The sequence below is a fragment of the Cottoperca gobio genome, chromosome 20 (assembly GCF_900634415.1).
Source record: "Cottoperca gobio chromosome 20, fCotGob3.1, whole genome shotgun sequence".
Taxonomy (NCBI): domain Eukaryota; kingdom Metazoa; phylum Chordata; class Actinopteri; order Perciformes; family Bovichtidae; genus Cottoperca; species Cottoperca gobio.
The window spans coordinates 13,370,452-13,398,147 of NC_041374.1; the positions used below are offsets into that span (position 1 = coordinate 13,370,452).

At 38.8% G+C, this 27,696-nt stretch overlaps 1 protein-coding gene and 1 pseudogene across 1 annotated transcript; one reads left to right on the forward strand and one right to left on the reverse strand.

Annotated features, from left to right (window-relative positions):
• Window positions 1-1,144: 1,144 nt before the first annotated feature.
• Window positions 1,145-10,485, forward strand: tecrl2a (trans-2,3-enoyl-CoA reductase-like 2a). Its single transcript, XM_029457725.1, has 13 exons — window positions 1,145-1,277; window positions 3,831-3,881; window positions 4,258-4,309; window positions 4,879-4,923; window positions 6,394-6,497; window positions 8,020-8,135; window positions 8,853-8,958; window positions 9,262-9,334; window positions 9,449-9,492; window positions 9,588-9,645; window positions 9,877-9,965; window positions 10,059-10,104; window positions 10,209-10,485. The coding sequence occupies exons 1-13, from the start codon at window positions 1,254-1,256 to the stop codon at window positions 10,334-10,336; spliced, it is 936 nt and encodes a 311-aa protein (XP_029313585.1). The 5' UTR covers window positions 1,145-1,253; the 3' UTR covers window positions 10,337-10,485.
• A 590-nt stretch (window positions 10,486-11,075) lies between these two features.
• The window catches only part of LOC115025286 (retinal-specific ATP-binding cassette transporter-like), a 34,943-nt pseudogene continuing 18,322 nt past the window's right edge, over window positions 11,076-27,696 (reverse strand).

The window sequence follows — 27,696 nt, forward strand, 5'->3', positions numbered from 1 at the left end:
ACAACTTTGGTTGCGGGTTACGTGAGAGGCATTACCTGCGCAAACAAATCGTTCACCACGATACCTGTCTCGATGACGCGGTTCACCTGCTCCAGCTGGTCCAGGAAAATGACGACAGCACCGTTCATCCGCGCCTGTCATGGTGAGGTGTAGGAGAGGACCCAAAAGCAGTTCTGCAGACGATATTATAACAAAACATAAACCGAGCAGGACACGAAGAGGCTGCGCAGGACACGAAGAGGCTGAGCAGGACACGAAGAGGCTGCGCAGGACACGAACAGGCTGCGCAGGACACGAACAGGCTGCGCAGGACACGAACAGGCTGCGCAGGACACGAACAGGCTGCGCAGGACACGAACAGGCTGCGCAGGACACGAACAGGCTGCGCAGGACACGAGTGGTCAGATAACAGACACGTAACATGAACAACTAACCCACAAAGAACCCTGAAACAGACAGAGATATATACACAGACACTAAATGAGAGAACGAGACACAGCTGGGAGAGAAATGCAAACACACAGGAGAAAACTAATGAATGTAACGAGACACACCTGGGGGAGAAAGGCAAAAACACAAGGCCAGAAAGTAGAAACAACAGAGAACAGGTAATTAACCTAATAAAACAGGAAGTACAAACACACCACAAAACATCTAACAAACAGGCAGATTGTTACAGCGTCAGTGATCTAATACTGCTGTATCCGACCTTATCCCCCACAGCTAAACCAATATCCTCCACACTACACGGGAAACCGGCAGAAATCTTATTGCCATGTTTCCTCGTAAGCTTGGCGTCAGAAGCCGACCAGCGAGACACCGGCAAGGGAAATCCCCACACACCTCAACCACCACACCGAAAGTTAACTATACCAAACTATCACCACTAACTTAAGTTAAATTAACACCCATTATTAAACAAAGGAATCAAAAAGAAGAAACGAAAAACACACACTCAGCGTCTCACTCGCACACAAACTCCCAGCATGCACTCCGAGAGAGAGAGAGAGAGAGAGAGAGAGAGAGAGAGAGAGAGAGAGAGAGAGAGAGAGAGAGAGAGAGAGAGAGAGAGAGAGAGAGAGAGAGAGAGAAAGTAGGCTGTGAAGAATAAGGGGTCAGTCCAGGGATTGTCCTCGAAAGGAGAGGAACTACTTCAGTATGTGTGTGTGAAGACTGAGTGTGTGTGTGTTGTGTTTGGTTATATTGATGTTTTGTCAGCCTGTACACAGAGGACATTATAATATCCCACCGCCATGAGTCGGACCACCTTTTTTGAGGTAAGCCTAAATATACTGAATTAAGCGAAGTGCCACAGAATTAATTTGAATTAACTGAAACTTTTCACAAGGCCTCAACAGACTCACTCTGAGCAATATTTAGTAGAGGTCATTTCTAAGGTTGCATTAATATTTGTTTCCTTTGACATTGTTTTAAAGATTTAGATTTTCTGAAATATCTTCAGAAACATTTTTTGCAAACATTGCTCTGTCAGGTAAACTCAGACATCTAGTTTGGAACATCATTTACCATAAAAACAAGAGGATTGTTTTGTTAATGAATATTCAGTCTCAAAAGGCCTCATGAGTAGTAATGAAAGTGCAGCAGGCCTATGAATTCCCGTTAATTTACAACATGCTCTGGGATGTGTGCCATGCTCTCAGAAACTGTTACATAAAGGCTGCAAGCCTGCTCTTGTTAGTTTAAACGAGAACAAGCATACAAAGTTTAGATAGAAAATTGATACCACTCTCATGTCTAAAGGCCGTATCTATCTTTTCTTCTAACTATAGATAAATACATGTATTTCAAACTTTGCTCTGCCAGTATAATTTTCAAGCTTTTTGGAAAGGCAAGAACTTTTGAAGGCTGAGCAATCATTGCCTTTGAATTTGCAGATATGAACAAGTTTCACTCAAGAAACTTTCCCTACAGATTCAAAGTCCTTTGTATTTCCTTAAAACCTTTAATGGAACAGCACAGGAAATTCAGCCCAGTTATTTAGCACCTAATGCAAACTTATTTTAGTTGATGGTCCATCTACTTTCAGAGCATGATGGAATCATGTCCATCTCTGATCCATACTATTAGTACTAGTATTTGAAATTATACTTTGAGGTCAAGAGTTGTACTTTTTCTGAGCTGTACCATGAAAAAAGGCTTTTTTTCTAAGACTGGTAGAGATGTCTGTTGCAGCATACAAAGAGTCAGCTGAGGGCTTAGTTGAGTATTTTCCTTGAATGAAAGAGAAATTCTATACAGTTTGAGTGAGTGTGAAAGATAAAATGACAATGATATACACTTGGCAGCTTTATAAAGCGATGAGCTTTAATAGCACCTTACTTGGTGTTTGAAATAATGATCCTGTGATTCAAGATCAGCCATTACATTCATCAGCTTTCACTAAGTGGAGGTATTACGGCTAAGAGACTTCTTCTAACAAATACAATTTGTATAAAAAGAATAAATGTTCATTTGAAAAACCGCTTTACCCCTCACCTACACAAATCCCTCACAAGCACAAATGCACATGTTCTGTTTGACCTGTGCTGTCAGCAGTGCCTTGGGTTCCCACGAGAGGACAGGGGCGTCTGATAATCAGATTTACAAGGGCACAGCACAACTGAGTGCACACGGGTTTACAACACACAGCCCTAATGACATCCTTGATGCTCTTCGTGAAAACGCAGATGCATCAACATGTGCCCCTAGAATGCAGTTGGGAAGGTTAGCAGATGGAAAGCAAAACAAACCCGTATCCCAGGGTGCCCTTTACTGAGACGTCAGCATGCCTTGTGCTCACATCCTGCAAAGCATGAACACACTGCAAAGAGTGACAAGATGAAATACTCATATTTTAAATTTAGAAGTCTATTGCAGGGTATTTATTTGTGAAAGTCTTACAGTAGTTGCTGGTTGCAAGAACTCTAGGAGAGTGTCATTTGTAAAAAGACATTTGCTTTTTTTTTTTTAAGAGGAATGCAAAGTCAATTTCAACATGTAATTGATCTCATGAAGGGGAAGATGATACTGACACAAATCAAGAAAGACTCAATAACTAGAATATTGTTAAATAATTTTGGAGACAAGATTAAATGACTTACTAAACTTGTGTCTTTTGCAATGCAAACAGCAGATGGTACAGAGCTCTCTCTCCCTCTACCATTCGCATTCTCTCTTTCTCAACGGTGCACTCAGCAAATCTTTAGGTATCCATTAGCGGGTTATTACACTGTCCAGTAAAGGGAACCAATTTAGCTTGGACAGCTCTGCTGAGCAGCACAGTATGGAGTGCTTTCAGGGCAAATTGTGGGACGCCACCCACCATCCTTGTTGCATATGCTGTACATCACCACTGACATGGTCTAATTAAGATGAAAAAGATGTGTGCAAGAGAGCAGCAGGGCAACAAAGGGCATTTTTTTCTTACAAGACTCATCCGTCCTCATTATTCAGATTGAGATTTTGTATTTCATCAGAAATACTGGACACACTTGGCAGTAAAGGGCAACTGAGAAGAGTGTTGCTATGCTTAGCATTATTGTTATATTTTTATGGATATTTCATTCATATTTCTATGGTTGACCCAATAGATAGGTGCAATCTTTACAGCTTATTCTCAAAGGGATGTGAAAGTAGGTGCAGCTTTTACACCTTGTGGCTTTGTTGCTGAGATGGCATGTAGAGTCTACACACCAACTTTAAATTGATCACATTCAGGAATGTCAGTAAATGAATCCAAGGCATGAATGGAAATCTCTCAAATGTTTGTGTGAAACATACTACCTTGGTGCTGTGCTATATAAAAGTGCTACATCTTGTGTTTTCTTCAGGTGAGGATCCTGGATGCCAAAACCAAACAGCAGCTTTGTTTTTTAGATAAGGTATGTCATGTTGCCATGACTACACTCAAACCTTTATTTCACCTCAGGTAGCTTTAAGGTTGCAAAAAGAATCTTCTCCACAGCCTGACCATATACATTTTGTATCATGTTGTTTACACCAAGTGAATATTCCATATATATTCCATGTTTTTAATCATTTTAGACACATTTCCACAAAATTCAGCATGACATACAGTATGTGTTATCGCTATCTTAGTGGTCCCCACTAGAATTTGGAGAAAAACAACCTCTGTGGCTTGGAACAATGTTTGGCTGCAAAGAATGAGTTTGTAATGATTGTAAATGTTTTAACACTGTCAGCTATTTAACTGATAATATATCAAGCTTACATACTACACGTTTGTATTCCATTCAGGTGGAGCCTTACTCAACAATTGGAGACATCAAGAGCCTCTTTCACAAATCATGTGAGTATATGCCGTTTCTGGTTCTAGAATATATTCTTGTTTGTATTTTTTGCTGGCTTTTATGTTTTATCTTAATCCCGGACAGTGAAATAAAAATGTATTGTATATAATAGTCTGGTGCATTTGTATAAAATCTCATTATCCAAGAAATTCATTTGAATTGATGTTACCGTCTTTTTTGCATATTTTATTGCACATTACTGTTCAATGAATTCATATGATTCCTAGATAAAAATGATGATTTATAAACTTGCTAGGCTATTTAATGAATCATTATGGTATATCATATCCCACCACATCCCTACAGATACAGTATGTCCTGTTAAAAACAATTTCTTGTTTATTCCTCTGAGGCCCGCAGTGGTACTGTCATCAGTGCGTGTCCGGTCAGAAATGTTGCCAAACGTTTGTCAAGCCTGAGGCCATCAGAATCCAGCAGAGCAGCAGAAATCAACGTTATTCCATTGTGATCAATTATTATTGGGCCTGAGGCCAAAATATGTGTGCAATGCAGCTGTCGAAACCTGTGTATTTGTGTGAGTAAGTGTATGTGTGTTTGATCTGCTCAGATCCTCACTGGTATCCAGCAAGACAGGCCCTGAAGCTTGATCCCAGTAAGTAGCCATAGTGGGTCAGTTACAGTATGTGCTATGTATTAGTGTCTCTTAAACAACACTAAAGCTGCACTGAGCAATGAGACTCTAAATTGCAGTGGGTGGTGTTTAGCCATGGAAGTGCACGCGTGCAATTCAAGTCAGTGTAAATCATGCCTTAAGAAATGTCATAAAAAAGTCAAGTTTGTCTTGAAAAATGTCATAAAAAGTCAAAGTATAGTAATCTTTTGTTTGTAGTTCTTTACTTTACTAATCTGTTGTGTGAAAAATATGATGATGTTCTCTGTTGTATTCTCATAATGCGATTTAGGTTAAGTAGGTATGCATCATGATTCCAAGATCTTGATTATAGTCTATAGTGTGTTTATCCTTGTTCTCCAAAGCCATTTTGACATTAGAATTGTTTTCCTATAAAATGCAGCCGTAAATGTCACGTGTACAGAACTTGTTTCAAGTTTGCAAGGGGCATTCAGCCATAGCTTTGGGTTTATATAAAGAGCCCACTCTGTATAAGGTGTGCAGTAGTTAAACGTCATTGATGCAATTTGTGGTGTGACTTAAGTTGAGAAATGTTCAGCTAAGTACACCAGTGCAGCATCCCAAAGAGTTCATGTCCATCATGTGAAGTGCATCGTTTAGAAGAGACATGCATGTCTAGACATGCTATAACTGGAAAAATGACACAGTTATAATTAAAATGCATCCTGTGATCTCAGGCCTAATGTTTCCACAAGCCTAATATTGATGACATATTGCAAAACGTCAATGGGTCAATTGAATGACTTTCATTACCCTATGTGACCCAGAAAGTTCAATAACATTTGCAATCACCTTCCCTATGGAGGTGGATGAAAACCTTAAAAAGCGGCCCACATCTTCACAGAACCACCATCACCATGGAAACACTGTCTGTTCATACTTTATTTTCACTATAAAGGGTAGACTGCTTTATGTTCATTATTTTCACATTCATTATAGCCTAAATTAAAACAGTAAAGGCAACTACAGCACATAAGGTCTAGCATGAGGTATGATGTTGCAGGGCTTTGTATGGACTATGAGGGCTATCTTGTTACTAAAAACAACTGAGTAGAGACTTTGGTTGAAAGGCTATCTGGGACAGTTCCCCCTAATGATAGTCTAAAAATGTAATCCAATTAGAGCAACATATTATCTGTGGCAATGTCCCCATGAGCTCCCAGGTAGAGGGAGCGTGTGCTGAAAACTAAACGGGCCCTCTGAAACCTCAGTTTTAATCCACAATGCTTTGCACACGACTGCTTAAAAGGTACATACTAATAATGCATTTCAGTGTGACAAATTCTGTCAATATGGTCATTTTTCTACAAAGCTTGATAATCTAGACAGGATGTTTTCCACTGGAATTATTAATGGTACCGTTTCAGATGAAGCTGAATTTGTGTACATAAAATATTTGATTAGGCTTTTTATTTCTTCTTCTTTTTTTAGAGGACAAATCACTCAGAGATGACGAAATCTTACAGAATCTACCAGTTGGGACTACTGCCACCATGTTCTTCAGAGATCTTGGTCCACAGTTAAGTTGGACTATGGTAAGCATTATTGATGTACCAGTACTGAGGAAGCTGAAAAAATGTACACATACGTACACATTTCATACATAATAAAACGCAACACAATGTGCTTTACATAAAAAATACATTTGATAATATAACAATTGCCAAAATATACAAGACACACTCACATACAAATGTTCACATAAATACACACACACACACACACCCTCACCCACACATACACGTACATCTCAATAAATTAGAATATCGATAGCGGCATTCAGCTCGTCTGCATTGTTGGGTCTCGTGTCTCGTCTTCCTCTTGACATTACCCCACAGATTCTCTATAGCATTCAGGTCAGGCGGGTTTGCTGGCCAATCAAGCACAGTAATTCCATGGTCATAAAAGGTATTAGTAGGTATTTTCCAAGTCCTGCTGGAAAATTAAATTATCATTTCCATAAAGCTTGTCAGAAGAAGGAAGCATGAAGTGCTCTAAAACTTCCTGGAAGACGCCTGTGTTGACTTTGGACTTGAGAAAACACAGTGGACCAACACCAGCCGATGAGATGGTTCCCTAAATCATCACTGTCTGTGGAAACTTCACACTGGACTTCAAGCAACTTGGATTCTGTGCCTCTCCACTCTTCCTCCAGACTCTGGGACCTTCATTTCCAAATGAAATGCAAAGTCTACTTTCATCTGAAATGAGGACTTTGGACCACTGTTGTTTTCTTTAGCGATGACCTTTTGAGCCTTACCCTCCTTGTGGAGGGTGTCAATGACTGTCTTCCCCATGAGTGTGAAGCCTGCTGAACCAGATTGAGAGACCATTTAAAGGCTCAGGAAACCTTTGCAGGTGTTTTGAGTTCATTAGCTGATTAGAATGTGACACCGTGAGTCTACAATATTGAACGTTTTCACAATATTCTCATTTTCTGAGATACTTTCATTCGTGAGGTTTTCATTAGCTGTAAGCCGTAATCATGAAGATTAAAACAAATAAAGGCTTGAAATATTTCACTTTGTGTAATGAATCCATATAATATATGAGTTTCACTTTTTTAATTGAATTAATGAAATAAATGAACTTTTCCACGATATTCTAATTTATTGAGATGCACATGTACATACACATATGCTAAGAAGTTAGCCATAGACTGTTTTGTAAAGCAATGTTTTTAACCTAAACGTGTTCAGTGTGGGGGCCTCTCTCAGGTCCTCAGGCAAGGTGCTCCATCTGCTCGGGGCATGAATACAGAAGGCAGCCTCTCCTGCTTTAGAGTTAGCACCAGGGATGGTTAAAAGACCTCCGCCTGTGGACCCGAGGGTTCTAGCTGGTTCAGATCTAAAGAGCATGTTTTTATCCACTGAGGTGCAAGATCATTTTGAGATTTTTTTATAATATTGGGATATTGTATTTTGGGAGTATCTTGGGGAATGGCGTGAAAAAAAACTAATTATTATTTTTTGAGTATGAATTATTCAGTTTAGATCATTAATTTGAGTTTTTCTCCATCACACCAGTATGAAGTGTTTACCTTTTCTCTTCTTCCAGGTGTTTCTGGCACAGTGCATTGGGCCCCTTCTCACCTACCTCCTCTTCTATTTTCGAGTACCGTACATTTACTCACACAGATATACCTTTACCTCCAGTCCTCATCCTGTTGTCAGGTAAGTGGAAAAAATGTATATAAAATAATACCACAGAGTGAGGGCATTAACATTTTCCCAAAAAGTGGAATTATTATTTAATCATTAGTAAAGTCTGTCATTTACTTTTTTTAAATGCCATTTCTTGCCTCACTACATATGGAATTACATCTATTGCGGTGTAAAGGTCAGTCAATTCTATTAAATCTGAAGGTGAAAAATTACTGTATTATCTCCTTTCAGTGTACATGAAATAATATAACTGATGTTGAAAAGGTTTGGACATTTTCTTTTATTGACGTTGATCCACACTCTTCCTCGGGGTTTGTCATTTTATTAAAGTACTTCAAGGACATTTTCAAACCTTATAAAAGGGAGTTTTAACTATTGTCAACGGTTTGTGTTTGTTTGTTTTTAAATCTTTTACACTCTATCGTAACTCCTCAGTCTATATACAATGTGTCTTCATATTGTAGTGTTGCATCTAGTTGTGTATGTTTATATCATTGTGGTGTGTTCTATTATTTACACTATGTTGCATTTTCTTTGCTAAATCTCAAATGTTTTGTTGACCCAATTTGGCACTCAGGGATCATTTAAATGTAATCCTTTCTCATCTCAAATTTGAAATCTGCTGCAATAACAGTGTAATGAAGTTGCATACTACATCAACAAAAGTAAACGCCTCGGTTAAATGTACTTACACTTGTGACCTCATAACACCTCTCTGTCTCTCAGACTAGCCTGTGCCTGTCACACCTTCCACTATATGAAGAGGTTGATAGAGACTATCTTCGTGCATCGTTTCTCCCATGGGACCATGCCTCTCAGGACTATAGTCAGGGTGAGGACATGACCTTGAAAAGAAGAGTCTCTGATATTATCTGGTCTCTTTTTCCAGCTGTTGTCGTACTGGGTTTAGTCTAAAGACAACATCTGATACATAATGCTGCTTACAAAAGTCTCAGAGCAGCGTCTTGATGAGGAGAGGTAGTTATTATAGGTCTTCTATTGTTGTGTTAGTAGTTCAAAATAGAAATGTAATTGAAGGAACTACATTTTTATTTTTATTGACCAATTCATGCAGTAATATTTTTTTTTCATGTTCACATATTCATACATCTATATTGTTTGTTTACTCTCTCAGAATTGTGCTTATTACTGGGGTTTCTCAGCTTGGTTGGCCTACTATATCAACCACCCCCTTTATACACCTCCATGTAAGTCCACACACACACACACACACACACACACACAACACACACACACACACACACACACACACACACAGGCATCCATGCAGCTTATCAACATCAGTTTATCTGTCTTCACAGCATATGGAGAACTACAAGTCAACTATGCATTATTCATATTTGTGGTACGTATACTGCTGTACACTCAGGGCCAACAAAACATTCAGTGTACATGTACAATATTGATGACTTAATTTGCTTATGCTTATTTCTGCTCCAGATGTGTGAACTGGGAAACTTTTCTATTCACTTGACTCTTAATAATCTCAGAGGAGAGGGTGAGTTGATAAATTGTATTCTTTTTTATATTTGTCCAATTCATCAATTTTCTCTGATAAAATTACTAAAACATCTAAAACCACTTGTTTAGTACTCCATGCTCATAGTATTTTAGTTGATCCGCTAATGAAACAGTATATTGTTATCATTAAAATAACTGCTACTGAAATTAAATTAAATGATAAAAGTTATTCAAGCTTAATATTTTCTTTCACAAACCTGTTTCTCAGGATCCAGGATTAGACGGTTTCCTGCGCCAACAATAAACCCATTCACTTGGCTGTTTTTCCTTGTATCCTGTCCAAATTACACATATGAGGTAATCGACAGCATTTATAGTAACTGATCATGGTAATGAATATAACCCATGCCTGTGTACTAACTCTCTCCCTGTATATTTATAACATATTAGGTTGGAGCTTGGGTGAGCTTTTCCATCATGACCCAGTGTCTGCCAGGTATGTGCAGTAGTACTGCAGCAGTAAATTATGTTTTACTGACTTGAATCCACTTACTGCACGGAAATGAGTATGCTCTAATACTTGTATGTTTTGTACTCCAGTGGCATTGTACACATTACTGGGGTTCATTCAGATGGCTATCTGGGCCAGAGGGAAGCACAGAGCCTACAGCAGGGAGTTCAAGGACTATCCCAGCCTCCGGATGGCCATTATACCCCTAATTCTCTAATAGTGATCAAAACAACATGAACTATTGTAGCATATAAGATGTGTATATTCACTCCCCACAAGTGTTTTTCACTAAAACAAAGATGTTTGCTGCTGCTGAGGCCACCATTATGCAATATTTTTATATATATGAACTGAAAGGAGTGGGAATGGGAGCAATAATATTATGGCAATATACTGGAGCACTTAACATAGCATAGGAACATTTTAATTTCAGTTTAATCCATTTTTTTCAGTTTCTTCCCAGTGAGTAGTTCTCATTGCAAGCTGGTTGATTAGAACCACAGGTTGTTTTATTTATTTTCAATGATGAACGCTTCGAGCACTAATAACTTTCAGGAAAAGTGAAGAAATAAAACTCTAGCTCATAATAAAGTGCTTGCGGAAATAAACTAATCAGACTAGAATATAAAATGTCATGGCATCCATTTCAGAGTGCAACATCACTTTTAAACTCTCAGGAGGAATGCTGATAAGGCAGACACGTAATTATGCTAATAATAAGCTTCTCCACCATATCTCATAACTATACTGTAGAAATGTAACTTCTAGAGTGAATGTTTAGATGGCTCATCGGGTAGTGATAACTTTTTTTTTACTTTTTAAACTCAGGTTTTATTAAACTTGTTTTTGTTTTGTATAAATGTGAATGCGAGTTATTTTAGTTTAAAACACATCAAACATTTGAATTGTGTAACTTTATTTGACATGATGCCCCTCACAGAAACATTCAGGTCCCCTAATGACACCAGGTGCCGGTGGAATGCAGCCAGTTTACCAAAGTTAAACATATAAACGTTCATGATAAAGCGCAAAGACTGAACAAGACATTGGTGGCATAAAACATCACATGATATTGAAATGAATTCCATAGCAGCAAGAGGATTTTGTAAAAAGCATTAGCTGTATTTCACTAGCAGAACTTCTTGATAAGAATTGTGATGCTTCCATTAAAGTTGCATCAATAAAGTGCTAAGGCTATGCTTCTCTGAGTGCTTTTTTTCACATATCTAAAGAAGGCAAAAAAAAAAGATGATTTTGCTTGGCATCAGAAGCAATAAAATACAAAGCACCTATGCTTTCTTCAAATTCTCATTACAACCCAATATTAACTGTTTGTACATGTCATCTATCAAAGTCATGGTCCTTGTCTTAATCTCAAGCTCTGTTGCATTTTGTTTTGCAAGGCCTACAAGGTGAGCAAAACGTGGAACATATAGCAGGCACATAAATGCTCTACACTTTAGAAAAAACAAAAGCCCACTAACCCTGTTTACTGAAAAGAAAAGTATTGCCACATGTAAAATCATCAGTCAAATATGACATGTAATCATGGCTGCCTCATATACAAACTGCATTTCAAGGCCTAACACTACATAATGGATTAACAAACCCATTCCAAATGCTACTCCAAATGCCAATGAGATATATAGACTTCCTTTTCAGGAGGAAACAACCAGTTCATCCTCTGCACCAGTGGCTTGTCTCCACCAGGCTAGGGGCAGGACTTCATGATGACACTAGAGAATCTTCTGTAGACTGTTTCATTTGAAGAGAAGGTTTAAGTTCTAAGTTCCAATAAACGTTCAGACCTCCAAAGCACTGTCTTCCAGATGAGGTCATTCAGGTAAGTTCACTTCTTCAAAGACTTCAAGGGTATGTCTCCAATATATCGCTGTGCCCCAGCAGCTTTTGGGTGCAAACAATAGCGTCATCCTCTCTTGACTGTTGCTTGGCGAAATTCACAAAAAACCTAAGGGGGAATAAATACATATAGAAACATTAGAATCAAACTATTGTCCACAATAGTTTATGTGAACTTGAAAACGATGACACTCAATGGGAATTTCTTTAGTTTGGTCTTAAACCAAAGTAATGGAAACGTTTTAATTATACCTGATAATGGTGTTAGATGAAGATATTGATTTATCATTTGTTTATGGCTCTTTTGCCTGTGTAATCTGTAAGGCACTTTGACTTGCCTTTGGGTATGAAATATGTTATATAAAAAAATGTGCCTTTTCTTTCTTAAAAAAAAAGTATTAAATCAAGCTCCCTATGAAATTCCCATTTTATAACTCATCATGTTTTCATATGCTCATTTACCTGGTCTAGAGTGGTTTGTGACACAGAGTAGTCCTCTATGTTGAGCTTTTCTTTGTTCGCCAGAACCGTTTGAAAGATCTTAGACAGAGAGGAGAAGGAGATCTTGTACTGGAGAGTGTTGTGGTGTTTCTCTCTCTGTATGCAGCCAGGGAAGGTGCTCTCCATGAAGACTTCAGCAGGGTTCAGGTCTGGGGCACAACCGGGCTTAGCTGCCCCTAATTTTCATGGTCACCACGTAGCCATCACCAAACCTAAGTTCACATGATGTAAGGGAAAGCAAAATCAAAGATTGGCGATTTCTTAGAAGGATTACATTTTTTTCAGAATTCTTATTTAATTTATTTTTTTGATACGTGATATGGGAAGAAAGTATAATGACTAACTTGTATTTCAGATGCTGAATGGTTCCCAAACACTTAAAGGATCCGTTAACCATAATTGCCTAAGCGGGGGTACCACAGCGCCTCACATTCTTCCATACTGTAAGGACAGATGGCGAAATTAGAAGCAATCTGTGCTCAGAAATGTGCATTGCACACACAGTCAATTACTCACACCCAGATAGTTTACCTGTGTGAGGTGAGTACCACAGCACGTCTGTCCTTAATAACACTTCATGATGGAGTTCCACAGAAAGCGTCTGGAGAGAGGGTCCATACCTGTAGTGGGCTCATCCTAATGTACAGTATTAGCAACAATACATTAACATACACACAGAAACATCTGGCATCTTGTCTATCACCTAACCATGCTCATATAAACTGTGCTCCCCCATTCTAAACCTCTCATCCAAAACAAGCACTGTCAAAAGCGTTGGCCTCACCAGCAGCACCAGTGCAGGGCAGCCAATAATGGCGATGGCTGTGGAGAGTTTCCTTCTGTTACCTCCGCTGAAGGTCCCAGCACTTTGGCCCTGCATATTCTGACAGACCCAGCTTCTGGATGGCCCACTCTGCAACCTGAGCAGGAGGAGGATACTGTTAGTTCCTCATGTTACAATTTGGTCAAGAATATTTGTCAGTTTATAGATTGAAATGACACTATACACACTATGTAGATTCCAAATGATCAGGGTTTCTAACTTAAATTGTTTCTTTCTTTGAAACAGTATAACATTATGACTAGCTGATTAGAACAGCTGATTGGTAGTATTTTCTTCCCTGTAGGAACAAGCTTGCCAAACATGCGTATGCAGTGATGTCTTCAACTGTGGATCTATTTTGGCATTACTGAAATTATATTGCTGCTTTAATGCTAAACTACACGCCTCTCTATATCAGAATTGTTCATTTTCCCCTCAATGCTTACAGTGAAAGGATTTGCTACTTAATTCTGCTTAAAATAAATGTCACCTTTTACATTTGTCTTCATTGTTTTAGTATAACTTGGACACAGTGGTTAATAAGTTTTGCTTGTGGACACAAACATTATACTATAAGATACACCCAACATTTTTATAATTTTAAAGTGCTATTTACAACTGTTAGGTCCAGTATTAAATGATTCATTTCCGGCAGCTGCCTCTCACCCGGCTGATCTCAGACTCTGGAACTCCACGGAGCGAGCGTAAAGGTGTAGATGTTCTCTACCTGTCAACAGCTCATCTATGGCATCAAACTGTGGGCAGTATCCCATGTTCTGGTGGACATCCAGGATGTTGGTCAAAATACTGTAGATTTAGGAGAAAACACTTTTGGTAAACAACAAGAATGCTGATTACAAGCTTCAAAATATATGTCAAATTACATATTGGTTAGTTACTATTTTTTGTAAATAATATATTACTAACCTGTGACCAGCAACTGAGGCCTTTCCTGAGGTGACATCAATGTCTCCCGTCAACATTTTAAACGTTGTTGTCTTCCCTGCTCCATTCACCCCCAATAGACCAAAGCACTACATGAGAAAAAGCATGACAGATGAACAAAAGTGACCAGAAAGCTTCCTTTGTGGAGAACATTGCATCGGTCTGTTTAACCACACATACCTCTCCAGGTGATACTGCAATACAGATTTGGTCCACTGCAGGGATGATTGTTCCTGTGTATGTCTGGCAAGGCGAGACGAGAACAAAATAAGGAAAACAATTAAAGTATACTTTTGAGCTGTGAATCCTTTGAATCCTTTTTTTAACATATTTCAGCATTTTTTCTAAAGAAAAATGTCTCACCTTGGACAGATCTTGTATGCGTAAAATGTCATTTGTTTTTTCACTCCTATAAAGTCGCTCTCTTTCCTCTGCCACATCTACATCTTCGTTCAAAATAGGAGGCTTTGGGCAATCTGATATCCTGCCAATGGAAGAAAAAAAAACTACTTAGTAAATAAACTTCTAGTCAATGTATGCATCTCCACTTTTTAGAATGTGTTATCTTAGTGAATTTGGTGTCCTAATTCAAGTTCTACAACACTTACCAGTGATCCAGGAAAAAGCGATACTGGAACAGAATGTTAAGGATGAAATAGACAAATCCTTCAACAGCCATGCAGAATAGGTTCTTCCCAATGAGTCCCAGTTATAGGGGTCCGGACTGTAGTCCTCACCTGTTGAAATACATAAACATCACACACCTTTTCAGTCACGCTATCATACTAATGTTTTGTTTACATAAGTTACAATATAAGCTAAACTAAGTGATTGTAATTGTATTGTTATATTTCATATTGTGTCCTTTCAAACTTTACAGACATATTCACAACAGAATCTGTTCCCGAGCATTTGGTGCACTGGGGGGGTTACAACTCTGCAGTTGGCTGGGTCATTGATGGCACATGTAAGCTATCAGATTCTGATGCAGCCAGTGACCCAACATTCATTCATAGTGTTGAGATGGTGGCTGACAGTTGGAGGCTTTTGTTGCTAAAAATATTTGCTGGACTGTGAGGTGTGTGAGCCATGTCTGTGCCATTACCGAAGCGAGCATAGATATCAGTCACAGCCTGGTTCATGGCCATGTCTATGAGTCCTCGGCCCAGGCAAGTAATGGGGGAAGATGAGTAGCACGGTCTTTAACAGCTGGTTGATCTTGTACAGAGCCTGGACAGAAATCCAAATTAGGGCAATATGCATGAAATATGAAATTCACAGAAACATGCCCCATGGTCTTACTGTGGAGCCCTCAAAAAGGTCCAGGATGAAGGTAATGGCACTGCTGTTGATGCCAATGAAGAGGTTGATACATGACAAAGAGACGTAGGCCGTGCTGGGGACACTGAATATATAAAGGACATGGGGTACATCATGGGTGTCACAGACCAGCTAAGAGAGAAAGAGAGCAAAAAAGTATCAGTTAAGCTCAATGAATGTCACAACATAATGCCAGACTCCAGTGATAAACTATATAATATACAATGATATACTGGACCAAGTGTTTCATGCAAACCAGCTGTTAACATTGCTGTAAAAACACAGGACGCAAATATTGTATTTTCAATATATGTAAATTATGTGAGGGGAAACCTTTTCCCAAGTCTCAGACTTTGAAAAGCGCTGTTTTAGAATATATTCCATTGCTGATATTTTAGCTGTTCAGGCATTCGGCTGGGTGTGTCAGTGACTAGCGTCAGCTAGTTACAGTAGTGTAACAACAATCTGGGGAAAGCAGGAGCTCATATTTAGGCTGGATGATGAAAAAATATCTGCAAGGGAGGCGTCTGAAAATCTACACATGTTCGATGTTAGAAGGAAGTCAACTGATCATTGTGGGAACAGAAAGACAAACAGAGAAATAAATCCTGTATTATCCCTGTGATTAAAAAATGGCGAGTCTTTATTCAATCTATCAATTCAGGTATTGGGCTTTAAATAAACATTTAATGGAGAGACAATTTGTTCTTGCTCATGTCAATATTTCACAAAAATACTGTCACAGCAAAGCTAACAGAGAAATGCTGAAGCCTACAGGCATTTAATTGTGTTGGTTTTCTACACAACAGAATGAGAACATGCTCAATATATTTATATTTATATATTTATATATATATATTATATTGACAGACTCGGTTCTAAAGCTAGGCTATTGTGATTCAGCTTTTAAGTGTGGCTCTTATTTTACATCCTTTGTTATTATAAAAAGACTTAGCACACAAAAGAAAGACACTTACCCATAAAGCATAAGCAGGGAAATAAGTGGTTGGATGTTGGTTGGTGAGGTGTAGCACTTTTTATCAAAAAAGATGAAAATCTCGACGACTAACGCTGCACTGATGGAGTAATTCAACTGGAGAAACAACAATAAAAAGAATAAGGGCTTGCATGCTAGCTATAAGCTATTCAATGAACAAAGGGCAGAAAGCATATTGAAATTAGGGTATATTTGCATTGGTTTTTCTTATTATTAGACAAACTTTGCACCGTTCAATTCGCAATACCCAAAAATGGGGGTTGGGACTTGGTTTTAAGTGTCTACGACCTTTTCTAATCCAACCCTAACCCTAGTCCTGGACATTAGCCGCACATATTTTCAGATATTTTTGCAAAAATGTTCACAACATACATACACCATTAGACTCCAAATGGCCTGAAACGCGCTCCTAACCACTTCCTCAAGTAGCCCTAGCCCCATACCCTGATGCCCCTTTACTACCACTTCCCGTTGTCGCACAGGGACAAACCTGACACCATTTTATTCGCAATGCCCAACAATGGGGGGGCAGGCCCTTGTTTCAAGTGTCTACGACCTTTCCTTAACCTAACCCTAGCCCTAGGTATAAGCCAGCCATATTTTCAGACCAAATTAGTTTTTCAAAAATATTCACAACATACAGGACCTGGTTTCAAGTGTTTACGACCTTTCTTAACCCTCACCCAACATTTATCTTATTACAAGCTCTAGACTATGACATTTGCCAGGTACTGGTGCGCATCTCATAGGGTCACTGTACCATGTCCCAGAGAAAGTTGGCCATCCAGTAGACGAATGGACTGACACCACTGACAAACTGCAGGTGTTTGGCCTGAGTAACCCTCTCCTGGATTAAATAGAGGACGAAGCTGGCTGGAACGAAGGACATGGCAAAGATGACACAGATGGCCACCACTGCATCAACTGAGGTATTTAGTCTGGGGAAAGGAGAGAGGAGAATTATCAGAGAGTCTTAAAAAACTGAATACTAAACGTTACTACCACCAAAAGTATTACACCTTCGTGACCACTTTCTTTTAATCCTTACATTTCCTTGCAAATATCGAGAAAGGTTTCAGATTGTGAAATGTAATTGGATACATGTCCAGCCATTGGTGACTCACACAGTGATCTCAGACAGCTGTTCTTTAGTGAGGTTCAGAGGGTGATTAATGGCAGTTATTCCATATTCGTCCAGGTTAGCTCCTTTTGGCAGGTTTACACGGAGGATGGCGTTATTGGCCACATTCATGAAGGAAACCATGGCATGCCAGCCTTTATTGTTGTACCAAACCTGTTGAAAGACATTTCACTTTGAGTACTGTTGATTTATAATGTTAATAACATAGACATGATATAAACTACAGTATTTATTTGGCTTGTGAGAAAATTATGTCCAGTCTATTACATTTTCTTATTCAATGAGGAAAGTTGATCACAATGATGAAGGTTGCATGCTGCTGTTGAGGCTCTATTGGAACTGACCTTAACATTGTTTTGAGTTTCCATGAACCTGAGGAACGTCCCTATGTCTTTCAGAGTTTGTTTGGAGCATTTGCCCTGCAAACAAAAATCACAGTAGAGCAAGTGATGAACACACAGAAACAAGGATAAAAGTGCACAAAAAACATAAGCAAGATACACATAATGTTGAGTTTTAAAGCCATACCCCAGTAACATTAAGCAGTCGTCCCAGCTGTGCTGCTAGATCTTGAATGGTCTTTGGCTGCAGATCTAAAACAGGAAGCTGTCCTCCAACTGATATACCTCCATACCTAGACACCACAGAGAAAACCTTCTGACATCTACAAAGCTTTCCTGTAAGTCCAGCTACTGCAGTACAAAACTGTACCACACCATTAAAACCACTGGAGGGAGAAACTGCACAACTATGCATTTGTCGATTTAATATACTTCAAAATGCATATTGACAGTTGGATTAAATAAAAATGAAATTACCTTTGTTCGTTCACCCAATATTTGCTCTTCAAGCTGAAAGAGTATAACATTTTAACTTTAAAATCATCTTGAATAGGCTTCTATTGAAATTAACAGTTTTATACATGTACATAAACAATGTCATTAACACATCTTGTGCAAACCTTTGATTAAATAGAATTACAGTTTTTCACTTTTATGCAACTATAATACATCTCAGCATTCTCAGTGTAGAGGAGAGAAACTACAGTAAAGTTATGCTATTAGGTACGGTAACTTAATGCATTAAGTAAGTAAGTTCTTCTTTTTGAATTGGTGCGCAGGATCTTATACCTGGTTCTGATGAGGCTGGGGTAGGTTCTTCACCAGGTAGTCAGAGATGCTCCTGCCTGTTAGGTCCATGAGAACATCTCCTGTTGACTGGATCCTCTAATGCAAAAAATAACATGCAGAGTATATTTAATATGAGAAACTCATCAGCAATGGTGGACCTCCACATGTGTGCCATATATATACTGAAAATTGTGGTAGTTTAATATATTAGTGACCCATCCACCTACCTGGGGAGGTGGAAGGCCTCCAGCTCCTGCAGGACACACAGGCAGCATGGTGAGTTTGCTGGGTGTGCTGCACTGACAATCTGGAGACGGTCTGAGGGTGTTCCATTCTGGGCCGGCCAGCATATCTATCAGGACAGGGTTAACCAGGGGCATCTCCCACTCCGTGGTGATGTTGTTACATGGAAAATCTCTGCCAGTGAGAGAAATTGACTGATTGAGTCAAAATAACAAACAGCAAAGTGGTGAAAAATGATCTAAATCTGTGAAGGTGACTCACTCAAGAGGTTCATCCACCATGCAACGAGTCCCAAAGCCAGGATTGTCCAACAGCACCTCACCAAAGTATCTCATCTGAGCATCTATAGGACGCTCATTGCTGCAATGGTAAAATCAGAAAATGACATTTGAGCTATTTTAGCCAAATTCAATAGGTATTATATTGCTCTCATTAAATTTGCAAGTCTCCTCATATCAGCTAAATAGTGCTAAGTGTCCATTATGCCTACCTGAAGAAGGTGTACTGTCTGCCATACATCCAGGGGCTGAGGGTCAGACTTGGATACTCTCCGAAAGGTGGAACGATCAGAGTGAATGTCAGTGCCAGGAAAATAAAACTGGCTGGCAGCACAATCTACCAAAGACAGAGACATAACTGCCATATAACAGTTGTATTGTATTTCTAACATTTATCACTTAAATCACTTAATTTTACTTTTAATTTTATTTTAAGTCTTATTTGAAATGTACATTTGTAATGGCGGGAGGGGGGGGGGGGGGGGGGGTAGATGGGTAATTGTTGTATGTCATGTTTTAAGCTACTGGATGCCTGAATTTCCCTCAGGATAAATAAAGTATCTATCTATCTATTTAAAAAACAGACAATATATAATGCTCTGATTAAGATCAAGGCCAGCCAGCTAAACTGAATATAACAATATAATTGAGACAAGGACCTCTGCTGAGTCACCGTAACTGGCCTGGTTATCATATTTAGATCGTAATTTCAGTAAATGCATAACACACCATATAGTAACACTTAAAACATATGTATATATTAAGATTACTGCATTGAATAAGGATTATGGTTTGATCAATTATAGCAAGGTTACCTGGGCAAAGAAGTCTTTGTAAGAGCGCGTTGCATGATGCAACCTCTTGATCAGCAGAGCAAAGAACTGTTTGATGGTGAGACACAACCCTCTGACCTGATAGGATCCCCTGCCTGCAGTGCTTTCTGGGATATCACACGGGCCCTGGCCATTGGTGTACAAAGGCCCATCTCTCTCTGAAATATAAAGCTCAAGTCAAGTTGCACAGTCTGACTTTCACATGCTAGATTAAAGATGGCAGCAAGCAAAGCATGTGTAGCCGGTGTTAAAAAAGCATTTACCTGGAAACTCAACTAGCCTCAGGGATGTAGCTCATCATCCTAACATGTAAGTGTTGTGCCACTGAAAGCTCTTGATCAAAATATCTATTTATGATGAATATGTGGTCACATCTCACTAGTCAAAATGTCCAAGAAAAAAGAGAGTGAGGGTATTTCCCAAAATGTTTAACTATTCTGTAAAATTCTCAGACCATCACATATTCTTCTTATTCAACAAAGGAAGGTTGAATATGTTTCATATTATGATACATAATAAACTCTAAAGCCTCTTAAACAAATTTCCCCAGCAGCATTTATCCAGAGCTGTAATCTGAAAGCCAGTTTCACCTTTTGGCGGTTCCATATCAAGTGCCACTCTGTTGACTCCACAGAGACTAGCTCGACAGATCTGTCGCAATGATTTCTTTTCTGAGAGAGTTAGAGAGTGGGATACAAAGGACGAAGTTCACATGATGAGGGGCTACGACAGATACAACTACACATTCAGACACACAACAAATCAACAGGACGAGAAAAAGAAGTTAGGGGAATGGCTACAATTTGTTTCTTTTTCTCTTTTCTTACCTGGTATACATTTTCTGTTGGTTGCATTCCCATTAGCAGTGACCTTTAGGAAGATCTACAAAAAATAGCTTATGTTATTGTCAGGATCCAAGATTAACAGATGCTCTTTATTATAGAACCTAATCACTGTAAAGGTGAATGTCAGACGGTGTCTGTATGACAGATTGTCTCAATAAAACTCCCCTTTTTTGCTGTTAAGCACTAAAAAGGAAAACATAATTTACACTTCAAAAACTAAGAATATGTCTTATTCAGGGACAGTCATTGTCAGTTTGATCTATTGTCTCATTTATTTAAGTCCTGGGACTACAATATAAATGTGTTAATGTAAATAACATTTTTGATTTTCCCAATAAATCACAACTGCAGTCGTAAGATTACAACTGCTGCCATTTATTTTGTTATTATTTTCACGCACCTCCTCCAGCGATGTGTCTGACACACCAAAGCTGCTGAGGCCACTGTCCACCAGGGTTTCCTCCAGCTCTCTGAAGAGGCTAGCGTAAGCCCTGTGCTGGAAGTTGCGGTTGGGCAGCAGGTAGGTCAGCTCCTGGCCAATGGCCTCGATGAGACGAGCCTGCGGCACGTGATGGTGGATCAGGGCTGTGATGCTTTCGATGTTACCTGCGGACAAGTGTAATGATTTTTGCCTTATTTCAACTTCCAACACATGTTATTTGCTTTGATTGTTTAATTTATCATCTCATTGCATGCCTGAGGGTTTTCCCGATATCTGATTTTCACTACACAATTATCTTTGCCGATATTATTCATAACAACCATATTATCACGATCAATATATACAATTTGAAGAAAAATAAATAATAGTAATGATGTCAGTCAAATTCATCTTTAATTTTGTTCATTGTCAGATTTGTCTCTTTTTTGGCAAATGAATTACACTCAAAACACAAGTGTTGAGACTTGGAGTGAGAGTCCAAAACCATAACTGTACTGTTTGATTTAAGCATTATTTACATAATATTATCATATGTGTATATTTAACACAATATCAATATTAAATATGTTTACCAATATATTAGCTCTATCAGTCTGACCTTTACCCCTCTTATACCTTTTGAAAATAAGGCACAGGAGAATGTAAAGTAAGCAGCACCTACAGTATTAGTAAAATATCTGAATACAGCTGTTAGAAAATTAAGAGTGTGTCCAAAATCACAGCAGGGAATGAAGAAAGATTGAAGAAACACATATCAAGCTACAGCATATCAAATTGATCTTTGAAATGTCTACAGAGAATTGTGAGTACAGTCAGTACAGGGTGTTCCTAGGTGTGTTGGCCGCAGCTACAGTAAGTAGACTGACTACAATCCAGTGCATAAAAGCTATTCATCAACACAATAAAGAGATTATAACTATTTATTAATAACTTAGAAGTTGAAAATACTAAAAAGAAGTTTAAGAAGATTGACAATGACCTTAGCATAACACACTGATCTCAGGAATTACAATACAATGATGGAATTTACCATCCATCTGTCTGTCTGTTGTCTGGCTCTCGTCCTGGTCCACTTTAAACTTTGAACACTTTGAACAGTTACAGGAGCAATCCTCTGTTAACGCACAGCTGGCCTGCAGGAAAAAGTGTTATTGGAAACCATACATTTTCTTCATAACTTTCCTACATGTAGTGCTCCCCCTTAGTCTCACAGAGAATCATACAAATCACAAAGGAACTGAAACCACTGTCTGATGTTAAATATCTCGAGGCAGAGTTGTAGCATACTATAGCCTAGATGAGGTTTCATATGCTGTTCTAGCAAGACAAGAAATACATTCTGGCAGTATACTAAATCCACCTTCAACCCAAAATCATCATTTAACTTTTAAAGATACCACTTTGTACCATTTAAAGCCTAACGCACACAAAAACACACAAGGCTGCATTACACAAGTTCCGACCTTTGGAGTATCATGTTTCATTCGTCGTACAAGTGTGAGGTAGAAGCCAGCGCCAAAACAGTTCTTGAGGAAGATGGGAGAACCACAGCAGCAGAGGCGGCCCTGAGAGATGATTGCCACCCTGTCACTCAGCAGGTCTGCCTCGTCCATGTGGTGGGTGGACATGATCACTGTGCGCCCTGCAACATGGGACAGAGAGGGGCGATGAGGAAGGATTAAATAGACAGATATGAAAGAAAGATAGATGTCTGAAGATTCTGGTTTAGGACAAAGCTTTACTGTGAAAGACTAAGGCGGGAAAAAAACTCTGTACAGCTGGCCTGAAAGATGTATCATAAATTCAGTAGGCCCAAGAATATATGACATCATTTTGATAGTGATAACTAAAAGCATTTTCTCACAAATTTAAGACAGATTGAGTCTAATATTTTGTTTATAACAGCTTTGGTTCAGAACATTATACAGTTTTTTCAGGTATCAGATTTAGAACTATTAGACACATTGTCAATAGTGACATCGATGATGTAGTGTTTTGTGAAGGACCTAGCTTGAATTATCTTTTGGCATGACCAGACAATCCTGTGAGGTTTGGTCATCATCTGTTCTCTACATATCGTGTTATATAGCACAACTAGCTACACTGCTACTTTGTTTGTAATCATGTGCACCCCAGATCTCTTCTAATTGTGTTATTAGCAAGGTGCAACAGTTGTTTTTAAGGAAACCTGATAATAAAACCTAATTTGTAATATGAAGGGAAAATTAATTAGCATACTATTATGTAATGTTGTAAATGTATCATCTTAAATTGAATCACTTAATGAACTATTTTCTTGCCTACAGACACTTTAACTGACTACACATGTGTGGCAGGCATTACAAATACACCGTTATGTTAAATAGTTGGTTAACGTAACAAAAAATAATTTAAATACAATAGAAATAATAAAAAATAACAACTTGCAGTATGAACTGCCACCTGTTTTTAACAGATGGATTGTGTTCTTGTCAATGCTTATAACAAATTATAAGGCATCATACTGTAAGTGCATGATGACTTCAATTAAAGCATAATATAAGACAGTAAAGGTTGGCTATTATATATATATATATAATATAACATTTTAATATTAGAGTTGCTAATGCAGACAACCTCCACTGCACCATGACATTAGGCCTCTATACCCTTTTCTAACCACTAGGGGTCAGTCTTACCTTCACGGTATTTGAGCAGAAGGTCCCAAATGGAGCGTCTGGAGTAGGGGTCCACCCCTGAAGTGGGCTCATCCAGGATAACCACCTTGGCCCCACCAACAAACGCCAAAGCAACTGATAACTTCCTCTGCATGCCCCCTGGATTAAAACATCATACAATACAATACTGACAGTGCACATATCAGTATGTGTGTGTGTGTGTGTGTGTGTGTGTGTGTGTGTGTGTGTGTGTGTGTGTGTGTGTGTGTGTGTGTGTGTGTGTGTGTGCGTGGTTTGTATGATAGTGAGTCTTGCATCTGCATACAAGGTGTGGACTATCTATATTTTTTTTTTAAAGACACACAGGTCTACACATAAAAATTATCTGTATGCACTTTGCAGCTGCAAAAATTGCAGCAACTTTTTATTTAGATGACAAAGTATCCAGACAGACCTGAGAGGTTCTGGGTCAGTTCATCTCTCTTGTGGGGAAGACCAAGATCCTGCACCATGTTCTCCACCTCCTCCTCGGCCACCGCTAGTGGACGGCCTTTCAACAGTGAGTAGAAGAGGATATGTTCCACCACAGTCATACTTACAGAGAACAAGAGAAAGAGGGGGAAGCAATAATCCAGTTACATCTTTAAAATTGTACATGTGATACTCAAAACAAAAAATTTGTATTTACTAGTGTGGTACAATATAACGTGAAATAATAGCAAAACTACTATTACTATTTGAATCTTGAATATTCTAAGTGTGTGGAGTGTTACATACTGCTGAAAAAGGACGTTGTATTGAGGGCACATTCCCAGAGACAGTCGGATGGTGTCCATGTCTGTGCGGATGTCCTTGCCGTAGATGGTGGCTGTCCCTGAGGTGGGAGGGAACATACCGGTCAAGATGGACCTGCAAGAGGAGACAGAGATAGAGAAAGAAATAAGTGGATTGGAGTCAATTTCAGAGAATTGCAGACTACTTTCTACATGTTCAGTCCTTGTGGTTGTTGTGTGTGATTATACTTCTGTGTGACATACATGGTGGTGGTCTTCCCAGCCCCATTCTGGCCCAGAAAGGCAGTAATCTGGCTCTCATAAAAGCTGATGCTTAGGCCATCCACTGCCGGTGTGGAGCTACCGACGAAAACCTTGACCAGGTCCTGGATACAAACACCCTTCACCAGGTCAGCTGGCTCTGCTTCAAAGAATGGCTGACCTGCATACAACAAAGACAACCACATGTATGTTAATACTTTGTCTGGGCTATGAGTTAATATTGCTTCGATCTGGATTGTTTGAGTATTACAAAAAGAAGCAATCATATCAGCATATCATATCCCCTTCCCTTTCAGAAAGGGAAAACATTTTATTTTAATTTCCCAAACAGGTATTAAAGACACATATGAGATCAGGGGACTGGAATGCCAAATTATGTAAAAAAGCTTCCATCACTTATTAACTAAGCAGGAAACTGAAAAGCTAGCGGTATGTGTGTTCACAGATGACAGCAAGTGCAAACAAACACAAGGGCACTGAGCTCCCACACAATGAATTTAATTGGTAGAGAGGGAAAGTGAGAGCAAGTAGAGAAATGGCTTCAATACTGAATGGAGACTAAGTGTTTGCTTAGATGTAAATGTAAGAAATATAAGAAATGCATTTAATTATATGTGGAATTATGCTGTAATTTGTTCTTCTTTTATCAGAAAGAAGCAGATGCGTCGATAATTAAATGCAGCTGTAATGTCTAATAATAAAATCATGACAGAATTGTGTAGTATCTGTTGTACCCACCCTGTGGTAGAATATGAAGTAAAGATCTTTCAGGACATTACAATGTAAAAATGTTTTTGTTAAGATTTTAACAAATTGCACCTCTCTCTGTGTAAGACTAGCTTTGTACACAGAACCAATATGTAACTATTATACCCTCTTTCTCCTGGTTCTCCTCTGCCCCCGCCTGGTTCTCCTGGTGTTCACATGACATCTCCTCCACAGTCTTGGCTTTCTCTTGGTCTTTCTCCTGATCTTGGTTTTCCTCCTCATCTTGCTTCTGCTGCTTCTCTTGCTCTTTGTTGGCCAGGTTATCAAAGCCTTTTTTATCCAACTTCAGTTTGTTGTTACCTTTGGAGACAAAATAATGGATCTTTAAACTGAGATTGGTACATTATGTCACTGAATAACAGTGTTTAGCATACATATTGTCTTATGCACAGTAATGCATATGGAAAATGATAAGTAAGCTTACCTGAAGCTGGAGCCACACTGTTTAGCCAATAACAGGGCAGGAAGGGGAAGTAAAATGGTCGACTAATTCCATACTGGCCTATGTTGAAAACAACAAATGTAATATATGAGCTACAGTCAATATGTAAATAAATCAAAGTAGTATTTGTTTTTACAGCAAAGGTTGTAAAAAAAACCATTAATTTCTCTCTAATACACTGACCAGGGAAGACATTGTCCAGGTACCAGGCCAGCACAGCATACAGCACAGCGTCCAGGGCCATCATGCAGATGGAGGTGAGGAAGGAGAACTCGTCCCCCTCCAGAGGACTGGTCTGGATGTTGTCCCACTGCAGACCCAGGCCTTGCTCTTCATACCGCGACAGGTACTCCGTCCCAAAGCCAAAAGCCACTTGGGACAGCAGACTCTGAGGGAAGAGGCAATGGTAAAATCATCTTTGTTCTACATTTAAGGCCTGTCCTTCAACCAGCTCTAGTCTAAACTTAATTTCAGTATTTAATATTTAATATTCACTGTTTAACTATGACCATGATGTTTATTTATTTATAGACTGTGTGAATGTGTGATATACTTCACTTTTAGTCTTGAGTTTAGTTAGGCACAGTTAAAATGCTTTGGTTCCTTGGGATCAAATAAGTATGTAATGCAATTAAAGAAAAACAAATAGTTGTGTTTTAACAAATGGTTGGTAAGAGAGTTGATATATATATATATATATATATATATATATATATATATATATATATATATATATATATATATATATATATATATATGCAGTAGCAAGTTTTCAATTGAAGCATGCTCCTCTTGATAGAGGCAGATGCTGAGATGTGACACCCACCACCAAGATCTTTATGTCTTTGGTGATGTGGTCTTGCCAGGTGAAGCAAAAGATGTGCGGTAGGTAAAGGGCGAAGTAAACGATGCCACAGCAGGCTGCTGCCAGGTTGGCCTGGTTGAAGAAGACGCTGAGAAGGAAGCATTGCATGATGGTAGCCATAGTGAAGGTGAGCAAAAAAAGGAAAAGGATGATGCCGTTGCTGTAGTTCAGGACCCTTCCTCCCTATTGAAAGGAAACAAACAGGGTGATGATTTAATTGCAATGAACTGAATCTGCATAAGAATACCAAACACACATATTTGGATGGAGGAAAACAACATATTCAACATATGTTTTTATATCATTTGTTTTTGTGTGGCAGGGAAACTGAAAGAGACACAACTTTACCAAAAACTAATTTGATTGCTTGGTTACTTATACATCGATTTTCCATATTAAATTTCCTCTTAAATAGCTTTAGACTTAGAGAAA